Below are 14467 nucleotides of genomic sequence, written 5' to 3'. Positions count from 1 at the left end.
GTAGTCTAACTAGTGCCTTGTTTAATTTTAGCAAGACTTCTCTACTTTTGCATTCCATTCCTTTTGGAATAAAGACCAAATTCCATTTGCCTTCCCTATCACTTGCTGAACTGGTATGTTAGCTTATTGTCATTCATGCACACAAAGTCCCAAATCCTTAGGTGATGTAGCTTATTGTAGTTTTTCTCAACTTAAATAATATTCAGCTCCTCTATTGTTCCTGCCAAAGTGCAGGACCTTACATTTCCCCACATTTTCCAATTATCAAGTCTTTTCCCCATCGCTCAACCTGCCTATATCCTTCTGGTGACACTTTGTGTGATCCTCACCATTTGCCTTCCACCCATTTTTGCGACATCCCTTATCCAAGTCATTAACATACATTAATAGAAATTGTGACCCCAGAACTGATTATTGTGACACTGCACAAGTTACAGGTTGCCATCCTGAAAATGCCTGCCAAATCTCAGATCTCTGCCTCATATTATTTGTGATTTCCCCAACTATAAATAAACTGAGGGTTGTACTTCATACAACATTGCTTAGACTCTCTTTTGTCTCTCCCTATCAGCACATGCTTTTATTCCTTTCACCCTGGTGTAATGTTTGTAGTTTCCTCTTCGCAACCTTAATAATCATGATTTGGAAATGCCGGCATTGGACTGGGGCGTACACAGTTAAAAATCACACAACACCAGGTTATAGTCCAACAGGTTTAATTGGAAGCACACTAGCTTTCGGAGCAACGCTCCTTCATCAGGTGACAGTGGAGGGCTCGATCATAACACAGAATTTATAGCAAAAATTTGCAGTGTGATGTAACTGAAAATATACATTGAAAAATTGATTGTCTGTTAAGCCTTTCATCCGTTGGAATACAGTGATAGTTTCACTTCTTTCATGTGTAAATCATAAAACCCTTCTTTTTAAAGTTGCATTCTCGGGTTAGCTGTTAACAATGGTGATAGCTAGACAATATGTTGAAGGTGTTAGCCCCCTGTGTTCTCTGCCTATGACCTGATGTTTAGATTGATTCTAATCTAATAAGTGAGATAAGAGTTTTACATAAATTCCTGCAGTTTTTGAGCTCAGAGTTCTACATGAATGCATGCAGTTTTTGAGCAAAGTGCAATGTAACTCTGCAATACAAATTCACCCCACAAAATATATGTGTGTGTGTGGTGTCTATCTGGGGTGGTGTGTGTGTGTGTGTGTGTATGTGTGTGTGTGTGTGTGTGTGTGTGGTGGGTGCAGAGTGTCTTAAGTCTGCGAGGGGTTGCATGTGTGAGCGTGGGAGTGTGTGTGTGTCTATAACGGTGTGTATGGGTGTCTGTGTGCGCGTCTGTGTGTACCTGTGTCCATGTGTATGTGAGAGTGTGTGTGTGCAGGAATATCTGCGTGTGTGTGTAGTGCAATGGTGATCACCTGTAATGTGACATGAATCCAAGGTCCCGGTTGAGGCCCTCCCTATGGGTACCGAACTTAGCTATCAGCCTCTGCTCGGCCACTTTCCTCTGCTGCCAGGGACAGCTTAACCACACACTCACACTCTCACTCACACTCACACACACTCACAATCCCCACCCCAGTCAGACACACACACACAGACAGACAGACAAAGACCCACATGCACACATATATTGTGTGCGGTGAATTTATATTGCAGAGTTACATTGCACTTTGCTCAAAAACTGCATACATTCATGTAGAACTCTGAGCTCAAAAACTGCAGGAATTTATGTAAAAAACTGTTATCTCACTTATTAGATTAGAATCAATCTACACATCAGGTCATAGGCAGAGAACACAGGGGACTAACACCTTCAATATATTGTCTAGCTATCACCATTGTTAGCAGCTGACCCGAGAATGCAACTATAAAAAGAAGGGTTTTGTGATTTACACATGAAAGAAGTGAAACTATCACTGTATTCCAACAGATGGGAATGTTTAACAGACAACCAATTTTTTAATGTATAATTTCAGTTACATCACACTACAAATGTTTGCTATAAATTCTGTGTTACGATTGAGCCCTCCACTATCACCTGATGAAGGAGCGTCGCTCCGAAAGCTAGTGTGCTTCCGATTAAACCTGTTGGACTATAACCTGGTGTTGTGTGATTTTTAACCTTAACAGTATACGATTTGCCAACACCCATTCAGGTATTCACATACAATTACTATTAGGTTCAAACAAAAACAAATACTGCAGAAGCTGGAAATGAATTAAATACAGAAAAAAAGCAACAATTTCTTATTTTACTTATTATTAGATACATTCTACAGTTCAATTTTTAAAATTCTCATTCTTGTTTTAAACCCATCTGTGCTACATTCCCAAGACCTCTGCAACCTCCTCCAGCTCTACAAGCCTTTATGATCTTTGCATCTCTCCAGTTCTAGCCTCTCCAGCATCAGTCATTTCAATCTCTCCACTTTGTGGCCTTCAGTTGCCTTGGCCGGAACCTCTCCTATGGATTATCTGATTATGAATAAGAGTTTAATGAAGTTCCTGTTGTTGAAGGTAATATAGAGATGCAGGATGATTTTATTTTCATAACTAATGAATGAACGTTCTCCTACCCGACAGATCTCGAGGGTCAGTATGAAGCAAATGAACAGGTTCTGCAAGAGAAGGCCCGGCAGCTGGATGGCCTGGAGGACAAGATGAAAGAAATTTTGACAGCCATTAATCAACAGATCCAAATCTACAATACCTGCCAATAAATGAACACTTACCAAAAAAGAAAATAAACCTACATATAAATCAGCATTTGTAGTATTAAGCCTTTAGAATATCCAGAGCAATATCACATTATCTAGCTGTTAGGTGCAGTATCACATTTTAGCTTCTCTCAAGGACAAAACCTCCCCCTGCCACCCAACAAACTCCCACTTTTCAGTTTTCTGCAAAACCTGTTACATACTGAAGGCAATAAGTGAAAATACAAAGAGGAAGTGAAGATGATAATGGCTGTCACTGCATACTGAATACAGAAGAGTTAGATAGTACTTTAGCCCCTTGAATTAAATCAGATGTGAACATTCATTGAAAAAGGATTATCAATGGCAATATTGATTCCAACTTAAAAACCCTCATGAAATATATTACTTGACAATATTCAAAGCAAGCAATATGTTGGGGAAAAGGTTTGGCTAAAATAACTATTCTATTCAAGAAATAAGAAAAAGAAATGACTACCCATAATTATTATGCAATTTATCAATGGGACTCACAATCAGGTCTTCATTTTAACTTTAGATGTTCTTTATAATTTACTTTCAAAGTGAAGAACTAATGTTTATTTTCTCTTCCTTACACTTCACGATGATGTTGAAAGGCTAGAACTTGCTGGAGATTATGCATAGTGGAGTGAGTTGGAATCTTGCCTTGTATAAATTAAAAAGAAAATGTCCCAGAATCATAAATTCCTACAATACAATCTGCACTGACAAAAAAGTGTTTCTCACCCATTCATCACTTGAAAAGAACTCAAACTTAATTTTAATGATTCCTACTTTGCAGTGTCATTTGTTAATTTGAGGCAGTCATTTGGAATTTAAACATGCCCCAATTCCTGTTCTAAATGGAGAATTTCCCTATTTTCCTTCCAAATCCTTCCAAGTTTTTACCCTGTATAAAATTATACCCATGCAGCATTGAATGTAGTTTTATTTGGTTAGTTTTTTTTGTGCTGTTTAATGTGCTTTCTGAAGGTACTCATAGCTCTCATAGCAGCTGATCATTTTATGACATCAGACATCAGAGTGGGAATCTTGACCTTTGAATTTTAACAATGTTATCACAAGCACAGTACCCTCCAAGAACCAAAATCCACAAACACCAAAGTATTTTAATATCCCTGTTAAATCTGGATTCCACCTTGATAATAAACTGATTTTCATATATAAAGAATAATTGTTACACATCTGAAGTTTGCACCTTTTCACTAATTCATCCTTGCTCCAAGCTGCAATGCAAGGTCTCATTTTATTTTGACCCCAATTTGTGAGAATTACAACTTTTTAAGCAATTAACATGATGTTGTATTTTAACACTTTGTGCGCAGTTAGCTTAACCTTGCCACAAACCTGCTTATACAGTACAGCTCATTTCACTACACCCAACTGGTGAAAGAGTTGGTAACTTGAATGAACTCCGTGCAAACAACTACAATCCATGTGTGGAGATCTCAGCTGAGACTCAGTAGTGTTCTTACCTCAGGTAAAAGGTTGTGGGTTCATGCCACTTCAGGCTATACCCACAAAGATCAATACTGACAGTTAATTGTCATAGTGAGGCTGTACCACACTGTTACAGATGCTGTCAATTTGATGGGATGTTAAAACCAAAGCCTGTCTTCCCTCATGGGTGAATATAAAAGATCCTGTATGGCCATTTGTACAGTAGATGACTTACCCCGGTGTCCTGAGCAGTATTTGTCCCACAATCAGCAGCAGTAAGACTGATTGTCTGTTCATCACCACATTGCTGTTTATGGAAGTTTCCTCCATTCCAACAGTGACCACATTTTATTGATGAAGTGTTTTTGGATATCCAATGATTCTGCATGATTATGCTATATAAATATAATTTGTTTATCTAATCTCCACCGTACAAAGATTCTGTACCCCATTTAACATGTCAGCATATGAATTAGGAACAGGTGTAGGCCATTCTGCCCCTCAAATCTGCTACAACATTTAATAAGATCATGGCTGATCTGAGTGTGCTGCAAATGTGTTGCTGGCCAAAGCACAGCAGGTTAGGCAGCATCTCAGGAATAGAGAATTCGACGTTTCGAGCATAAGCCCTTCATCAGGAATAAGAGAAAGAGAGCCAAGCAGGCTGAGATAAAAGGTAGGGAGGAGGGACTAGGGGGAGGGGCGATGGAGGTGGGATAGGTGGAAGGAGGTCAAGGTGAGGGTGATAGGCCGGAGTGGGGTGGGGGCGGAGAGGTCAGGAAGAGGATTGCAGGTTAGGAGGGCGGTGCTGAGTTGAGGGAACCGACTGAGACAAGGTGGGGGGAGGGGAAATGAGGAAGCTGGAGAAATCTGAATTCATACCTTGTGGTTGGAGGGTTCCCAGGCGGAAGATGAGGCGCTCCTCCTCCAGCCGTCGTGTAGTTGTGTTCTGCCGGTGGAGGAGTCCAAGGACCTGCATGTCCTCGGTGGAGTGGGAGGTGGCCTCAATTCCACATTTCTACTTACACCTGATATACCAAGATTCCGTGCACTTCAACGAATGTGCAGACACCCTGACTTCCAGTTTTGGAAGGTGTTGTACACGTGACCACACACCAAAAACAATTAGAGAAAGTACGAATACAAGCCCAGTCTATCCAACTTTTCTTCATGAGGTAATCACTTCAACCCAGGAATCAGCTGTCAATCCCTTCTAACGCATTACAACTTTTTGTCTTAAATAAGGAGACCATTAGGTCAAATGTGGTGTGATCAACGCTCTGCAAGTCTGTAGATAAACAACCTGCCTTCTATATTCCATTCCCTTTACAATAAACAGTAACATTCAATTTACCTTAATAACCACTTTTGAAATAACTCCATAGAGGCCGGTATCCTATCACCAAGTCCCCCTTTATTTACACTTGGAGAGTCCCTGACACTGATCCAACTCCCTCAGAGCCAGCTCTCAGAATGAACAGAACCTCGGACACTCCTGTTTTTGTCTGTCAGCCAGGGCTCCCTGATTGAACCAGATTAACAGCCCCAATCAGGGAACTCCGATTCAGTGAGGTGTACCTGACTGGCCTCGTTACAGTCACTACATCCCTCCCCCTCTGAGCCTGAGGACGTTGGCTGGGTTTTGTTTTGTAACTCCTCCTGGAGCGTTATCGTACTGGGTCAGGTTTCTCTAACTCTTCCTCTGATACGGGCGCCGTGTGACACACAGGAGCTCACCTCACGCACCCGGAGCATCTCGGAGAACATTCATTCTCCTCTTCAGGAGCAAAGGCGTCAAAGGCAGTGACATCTGCTGTGTCCATCCCAGCCTCTGAGGTATCTTCAACACTTGATGGAGAGGGAGAGCCTACAGGTTCTGGAACAGTTGGAGATGTTGTCAATTCAATGGGATGTTAAAACCAAGGAGCCCGGCATGTTTTGCTCCTGCATTGTTTGCGGGTTTGCAGTTTTCAGAAGGTTCATGTTGTTTGTGCAGGACCATCACACCTACCTGAACATTATACATCACTGGACCTAACCTTGTATCAACCATGCCTCTTACCCATGTAGGAGATTCCTGTGATACCTACACCAGATTTTATCCTCTAAAGTAAACTGTCTCTCCTGTGTAGTGGAGTCCTGTGTTGGCGTTCCTAATGCTAATTCATCAATTCCCGCAACCCCCACCCCCACGCCCTCTACATTCCCCCCTCCCCCCCCAGCTCCGGGAGGATCAGATTTAACCTGGTGCAGGGTCTCCTCCTCATCAGTGCCTCTGCTGGAGCTATCCCTGTAGTTGCATGAGGTGCAGTCCGATAATCAAACAGGAACCGGCACAGTGCGGTATCTTATGAAGCTGTGGGCTGTTTCTTTAAACCTCCAAAGTTTGGACTGCTCTTCCCACCAGCCCATTGGATGATGGATGGTATGGAGCTGTCCTTACATGCTGTATGCCATTCAACTTTAGGAAATATTCAAATTCCATGCTGGTAAATGATGGCCCGTTATCCATGACCAACACTTCCGGGAATCTGTGCACTGCAAAAGATACATGCAGTTTTTCTCTCGTTGTCCCCAATGTTTGGTGAATGAATTCTATGCATGTCCATGAGTACAATGACTGAGAACATTCAGCCCATGAAAGGACGATGTGTAACCGAGTCCAGGGTTTACCCGTCCATTTCCACAAACGTCGGGGAGATGCCATTTTATGTCCTTGTTGGCACCCTAGGCACTGCTCCACCAACATGGCTATGTCTGCATCCAGTCCTGATCACCAGACATAACGTCTCACCAATATCTCCATTTCAGAGACCCCTGGATGACCCAGATGGAGATCAGTCAGTATTTGGTGGTGACCTTGCTCCCCATAATACACTGCCATCCTCTACTGTGATCTGGTCTCTCCAAAACGGTTTCAGTTCTGGTTGTGATGGCTCTTTGATATCCTCCATCACTACCAGCTGTTTTAATTTTGCCAGGACTGGATCTTTCTGTATCCAAAGTCTGATATTGTCAGCTGTGACGGGAAGTGTATACAGGAAATTTAAAACCATTATGGACTAATCCAGGGGTGGTCGAACCGGGGGTTGTATCTGCCAGTGGGAGGCAACTTGGCACTACTTGGCCTCCAGGATGGTGCTCCGAATTGTAATTATATGCACTTAGTCTTGGAGCCCACTATCAAATTCAGTCTGAAGCTATGGGCAGCACTGTCTTGTTCACTTTAACTGGACCTAGCAGGGGTTTATCGTCTGTTATTATTACAAATTTACATCTATAAAGGTATTGGTGAACATCCTGACTCCAAATATGATCGCTAACCTTCCTTCTCTATCTGGGCGTATTTACACTCTGCATCAGTCAAAGCCCTTGATTAATACAGTATTGGCCGTTCCTCTCCATTGGGACCGCCTATCAGCTAATATTACCCTGATGACATACGGAGAGGCATCGTAGATCTCACTTGTGATCACAGTGTGCCAACATGTTAAAGGATGAGAGTTGCTTCTTCACTTCCCTGAAAGCTATGGCTTGGCTATGTTACCATTTCCGAAGTTGATCCTTTTTTAACAGTTGATGTAAAGATGCCAGGATGAAGGCCAGGTTATGGATGAACATTCCAGAATAGCTCACCAACCCAAGGAAAAACCTGCAGTCTGGGACAGGCCTGGGAGCCGGGCCACCTTTGATCGCTCTCACTTTATCTTCCAATGGTGTAACCCGGTCTTGTAGACTCTGTCACCCAAGTAGGCACCTTGGGGTGCCTGGAATACATAAATTTCCCTTCTAACACATACGCCTGCCTCAGAAATATCTAAGGAATATGTTCAATGCTCTAAATGTTCCTATTGGTCATAGAATAGTAGAGTCATACAGCATGGTCAAATTAGACCACACTGACTGTGTTCCCAGACTAAACTATGCCTACTCACTTGCTTTTGGCCCCTATCCCTCCAAATCTTTCGTCTTCATGTACTTATCCAAATGTTTTTAAAAATGTTGTAACCTGTATTTGCATATACATCGAGTTAGACCCCATCTACCACCCTCTGAGAGAAAGGAACAGGAAGTGATGTCACCACAGGAAATTACATCACCAACCCAAAGAAACCCAAACATATAAATAGAAAGCAGGAATTTTCAGCATTGCTTCGCCTGAGGCCCACTGAAGATGTTACCAAGTAGGGTAATGAAACATCTGGAAATGAACCTTGCAGCTCAGTGAGCAAACCTACATCCAAAATCTTCTAGATCTTCATTCTACGCATGAAGCATTCTCTGTATAAAAACATTGCCCCTCACGTCCTTTCTAAAATGTTCTCCTATCGCCTTCTGGCGATACCCTCTAGTTTTAAACTCCCCCACATTAGGGAAAAGACCCTTGCTATTCACCTTATCTATTCCCTGTAATGATTTCATAAACTTTAACCTCCTACGATCCAGTGAAACAAGTCCCAGCCTATCCAGCCTCTACTTATAACTCACTCACTCCAATCCCAGCAACATCCTGGTCAATCTTTTCTGAACCCTCTCTAATTTAATATCCTTCCTCTAGCAGAGTGACCAGAACTGCACAGAGTACTCCAGAAGAAGCTGCAACCTCTGTACCTGAACCCCTAGGTTTCCCTGTTTGACAACACTACTCAGGACCCGACAATTAATTGTTTAAGACCTGCACTTGTTTGTTTTATCAAAATGCAATACCTCGCATCTATCCAAACTAAATTCCATCCGCCACTCCTCAGCTTATCTAATCTAGGTCCTGTTGTATTCTGAGTGTTCTTCACTGTCCGCTACACCTCAAATTTTGGTTGTCATCCGTGAACTTACTAACGATTCCTCCAATAGTCACATCCAAATCATTTTTTAAATGACAAAAAGCAGTGGATCCAGCACCAAACCTTGTGGCACACTGCTGGTCACAGGCCTTCAGTCTGAAAAGCAACCCACCATCACCCTCTGTCTCCTACCTTTGAGTCAATTTTATATCTAAATGGCTAGTTCTCCCTGCATTCCATGTGATCTAACCTCTAACTAGTCACCCATGCGGAACTTTGTTGAACACCTTAATGAAATCCATGTAGATCACATCCACAGATCTGCGTTCATCAATCTTCTTTGTCATTTCTTCAAACAACTCAGTGAGACACACAAAGCCCTGTTGACCATCCCGAATCAGTCCTTGCCTTTCTAAATACATGTAAAGCCTGTCCCTCCAACAACTTGCCCACCAGAAAATGACTCTCTGCTTCCTGTTTAGCCAGCTAATCTTCTATCCATGTTAATGTTACGTCATCCCTGCAATGTAACCAGATGATTGGAAGGTGGCAAGTGTTATTCCCTTGTTCAAGAAAGGGAATAGGGATAACCCTGGGAATTACAGAACAGTCTTACGTTGGTGGTCAGCAAGTTATTGGAGAACATTGAGAGAGACAGGATTTATGTTTGTTTGGAAAAGCATGGTGACATCTTGCAAAATGTCCAGATGACAGAGGAGGAAATGCTGAATGTCTTGAAACGGTTAAAGGTGGATGAATCCCCAGGACCTGATCAGGTGTACCCGAGAACTCTGTGGGAAGTTAGAGAAGTGATTGCTGGGCCTCTTGCTGAGGTATTTGTATAATCATTAGTCACAGGCGAGGTGCCGGAAGACTGGAGGTCGGCAAACGTGGTGCCACTGTTTAAGAAGGGCGGTAAGCTATGGAACTATAGACCGGTGAGCCTGACCTCTGGTGGGCAAGTTGTTGGAGGGAATCCTGAGGGACAGGATGTACATGTATTTGAAAGGCAAGGACTGATTAGATTAGATTAGATTACTTACAGTGTGGAAACAGGCCCTTCGGCCCAACAAGTCCACACCGGCCCGCCGAAGCGCAACCCACCCATACCCTTACATTTACCCCTTACCTAACACTACGGGCAATTTAGCATGGTCAATTCACCTGACCCGCACATCTTTGGACTGTGGGAGGAAACCAGAGCACCCGGAGGAAACCCACGCAGACACGGGGAGAACGTGCAAACTCCACACAGTCAGTCGCCTGAGTCGGGAATTGAACCCGGGTCTCAGGCGCTGTGAGGCAGCAGTGCTAACCACTGTGCCACCGTGCCGCCCACATTAGGGATTAGGGATAGTCAACATAACTTAGCGCTTGGGAAATCATGTCTCGCAAACCTGATTGAGTTTTTTGAAGAAGTAACAAAGAAGATTGATGAGGGCAGAGCAGTAGAACTGATCTATATAGACTTCAGTAAGGCATTCAGCAAGGTTCCCCATGGGAGATTGATTAGCAAGGTTAGATCTCATAGAATACAGGGAGAACGAGTAGATACAGAACTGGCTCAAACGTAGAAGACAATAGGGTGGTGGTGGAGGGTTGTTTTTCAGACTGGAGGCCTGTGACCAGTGGAGTGCCACAAGGATCAGTGCTGGGTCGTCTACTTTTTGTCATTTACATAAATGATTTAGATGTGAGCATAAGAGGTACAGTTAGTAAGTTTGCAGATGACACCAAAATTGGAGGTGTAGTGGACAGCGAAGAGGATTACCTCAGATTACAACAGGATCTGGACCAGATGGGCCAATGGGCTGAGAAGTGGCAGATGGAGTTTAATTCAGATAAATGCAAGGTGCTGCATTTTGGGAAAGCAAATCTTAGCAGGACTTATACACTCAATGGTAAGGTCCTAGGGAGTGTTGCTGAACAAAGAGACCTTGGAGTGCAGGTTCATAGCTCCTTGAAAGTTGAGTCGCAGGTAGATAGGATAGTAAAGAAGGTGTTTGGTATGCTTTCCTTTATTGGAGAAAGTGAGGACTGCAGATGCTGGAGATCAGAGCTGAAAATGTGTTGCTGGAAAAGTGCAGCAAGTCAGGCGGCATCCAAGGAGCAGGAGAATCGATGCTTCCTGAAGAAGGGCTCATGCCCGAAACGTCGATTCTCCTGCTCCTTGGATGCTGCCTGAAATGCTGCACTTTTCCAGTAACAAATTTTCAGCTCATGCTTTCCTTTATTGGTCAGAGTATTGAGTACAGGAGTTAGGAGGTCATGTTGCAGCTGCACAGGACATTGGTTAGGCCACTGTTGGAATATTGTGTGCAGTTCTGGTCTCCTTCCTATCGGAAAGATGTTGTTAAACTTGAAAAGGTTCAGAAAAGATTTACAAGGATGTTGCTAGGGTTGGAGGGTTTGAGCTATTGAGAGAGGCTGAACAGGCTGGGGCTGTTTTCCCTGGAGCGTCGGAGGCGGAGGGGTGACCTTATAGAGGTTTACAAAATTATGAGGGACATGGATAGGGTAAATAGACAAAGTCTTTTCCCTGGGATCGGGGAGTCCGGAACTAGAGGGCATAGGTTTAGGGTGAGAGGGGAAAGATATAAAAGAGACCTAAGGGGAACTTTTTCACACATAGGGTGGTACACGTATGTAATGAGCTGCCAGAAGATGTGGTGGAGGCTGTCACAATTGCAACATTTAAGAGGCATTGGTATATGAATAGGAAGGGTTTGGAGGGATATGGGCCAGGTGCTGGCAGGTGGGACTAGATTGGTTTGGGATATCTGGTCGGGATGGACAGGTTGGACCGAAGGGTCTGTTTCCGTGCTGTACATCTCTATGACTGTATGACTCTACGAGATGGTCAGCATGGCTTTGTAAGGGGCAGTTCAGGCTTCACACACGTTATTGAATTCTTTGGCTATATAACAAAACACATAGGTGGAAGTAGAGCAGTGCATGTGGTGTACATGGATTTTAGCAAGGGATTTGATAGCTTATTCAGAAAGTAAGGAGGCATGGGATAATGGGACATTTAGCTGTCTGGATCCAAAATTAGTTGGCCCATAGAAGATAGAGGGTGGTGGTAGATTGAAAGTATTCAGCCTGGAGCTTGGTGACCAGTGATGTTCTACAGGGATCGGTTCTGGGACCTCTGTTCTTTGTGATTTTTATAAATAACTTGGTTGAGGAAGTGGAAGGCTGGGTTAGTAAGTTTGCCAATGATATGAAAGTTGGTGGAATTGTGGATAGTGTGGAGGGCTGTTGTAGGTTGCAGCAGGACGTTGACAGATGCAGAGCTGGGCTGAGAAGTGGCAGATGGAGCTCAACCTGGGTAAGTGTGAAGTGATTCACTTTGGAAGGTCAAATTTGAATACAGATTACAGGGTTAAAGGCAGGATTCTTGGCAGTGTGGAGGAACAGAGGGATCTTGGGGTCCACATCCATAGATCCCTCAAAGTTACCACCCAAATTGATAGGGTTGTTAAGAAGGCATATGGTGTGTTGGCCTTCATTAGCAGGGGATTGTGTTTAAGAGCCATGTAGTTATGCTGCAGCTCTATAAAGCCCTGGTTAGACCTCACTGGGGATATTGTGTTCAGTTCTGGTTGCTTCATTATACGAAGGATGTGGAAGCCTTAGAGAGGGTGCAGAGGAGGTTTACCGGAATGCTGCCTGGACTGAAGGGCATGTCTTATCAAGAAAGGTTGAGAGAGCTAGGGCTTTTCTCACTGGAGTGAAGAAGGATGAGAGGTGGCTTGATAGAGGTGTCCAAGATGTAGAGAGGCATAGACAGAGTGGATAGCCAGAGACGTTTTTCCCAGGGCGGAAATAGCTGTCATGAGGTCGAATAATTTTAATGTGATAGAAGAAAGGTTTAGGGAAGATGTCAGAGATAGGTTCTTTACACAGAGAGTGGTGGGTGTGTGGAATGCATTGCCAGCAGTGGTAATGGAGTCAGATACATCGGGGACATATAAGCCACTCTTGGATAGGGACATGGATGATAGTAAAATGACGAGTATGCAGGTTAGTTTGATCTTAGAGTAGGACAAAAGGTCGGCACAACAATCAAGGGCCAAAGGGCCTGCACTGTGCTGTACTGTTCGATTTCTATAGGAGAATCAAGCACTAGAGGTCACTGTTTAAAAACCAGGGGTCTCCCATCTGTAACAGAGATGAAGTGAACTTTGTCTTGAGTCTTTGAAACAATTCCTGAAATGCTGATAGAAGCAGACTCCATGAATACTTTTTAAGGCAAAAGTTGATAGCTTCTTGTCAAGTAAGGGGGTGACAGTTAGTAACGGCAGGTGGGACTGCCATGATTTATTGAATGACATTGACAGGCTGAATGGCCTACAGTACTGCTTCTCCTTATTCAAATGAGCTCATGCAGTAATCTTTGATGAGGTACTTTATCACTGCCTTCTGGAAATCTAGGAAAAATCCATCCACATATTTTCTCTTTATTTGGTTTGTTTGCTCCTTCCACAACTCCAAGACACTAGTCAAACATAACTTCCTTTTCACTAAAAGCAAATACCGCAGGTGCTGGAAATCTGAAGCAAATGAAGAATGCTGGGGAAACTCAGTAAGTCTGATAACATCTGTGGCTGAGAAACAGAGTTAATGTTTTGAGTCTGATATGATTCTTCATCAGATGTGAAATGTTAACTGTTTCTCTGTCCGCAGATGTTGTCAGACCTGCTGAGTTTCTCCAACGTGATTTGTTCCTTTTCACAAGAACAGGTTGGATCTGCCTGATCACACTGAAGTTTCCTGAGTGCCCTGCATTTTAGATTCCAAAGTTTTCACTCTGACTCCCCTCCCCCCACCTTGTCTCAGTCGGTTCCCTCAACTCAGCACCGCCCTCCTAACCTGCAATCCTCTTCCTGACCTCTCCGCCCCCACCCCACTCCGGCCTATCACCCTCACCTTGACCTCCTTCCACCTATCCCACCTCCATCGCCCCTCCCCCTAGTCCCTCCTCCCTACCTTTTATCTTAGCCGGCTTGGCTCTCTCTCTCTTATTCCTGATGAAGGGCTTATGCTCGAAACGTCGAATTCTCTATTCCTGAGATGCTGCCTAACCTGCTGTGCTTTGACCAGCAACACATTTGCAACTCTGACAGGTGGGTCTTGGAAACGTCCAACCTTTAGGTTCAGGGTGTAAGAAGCCATTGATCAAGAAACAATTGTCACAAATACGTTCCACTCCTTATGTACCAACCTACCATGTGAATTTCATCATCCCACCGATTTAAACTGTTAGAAAATCTGGCAGAAACACCCCCAAGTACTTCTGGCAATTCATTAAGTGTTAGCCACACATCAAACTGAAAATCCAAACCTGTATTACTAATTGGAAAACTGAACTGTCAATGCGTATGTGATTTCAATATTTCTATTTTCATTCATACGCTTGTAAAATTGAACCTTTTTGCAAATTTGAACCAAATTTGTTGGTAAGGTAGCAAGACCAGAAGAATGTTTTAAATGTC

General features: G+C 43.4%; 1 protein-coding gene across 2 annotated transcripts in view; it reads left to right on the top strand.

Moving 5' to 3' along the window:
- lamb2 (laminin, beta 2 (laminin S)) overlaps positions 1–2774 on the top strand; it is a 164703-nt gene extending 161929 nt beyond the window's left edge. For both annotated transcript variants that reach the window (XM_060835292.1, XM_060835293.1), the window contains one exon: positions 2594–2774. In XM_060835292.1, the coding sequence (XP_060691275.1) occupies positions 2594–2730 (137 nt within the window). In that variant the 3' untranslated portion in view covers positions 2731–2774. The remainder of the gene's footprint in view (positions 1–2593) is intronic.
- Positions 2775–14467: the final 11693 nt, after the last annotated feature.

Source organism: Hemiscyllium ocellatum, chromosome 14 (genome assembly GCF_020745735.1).
Source record: "Hemiscyllium ocellatum isolate sHemOce1 chromosome 14, sHemOce1.pat.X.cur, whole genome shotgun sequence".
NCBI lineage: Eukaryota > Metazoa > Chordata > Chondrichthyes > Orectolobiformes > Hemiscylliidae > Hemiscyllium > Hemiscyllium ocellatum.
The sequence above is the reverse complement of the archived record's forward strand: the minus strand, read 5'-3'. Positions and strand labels throughout refer to the sequence as shown.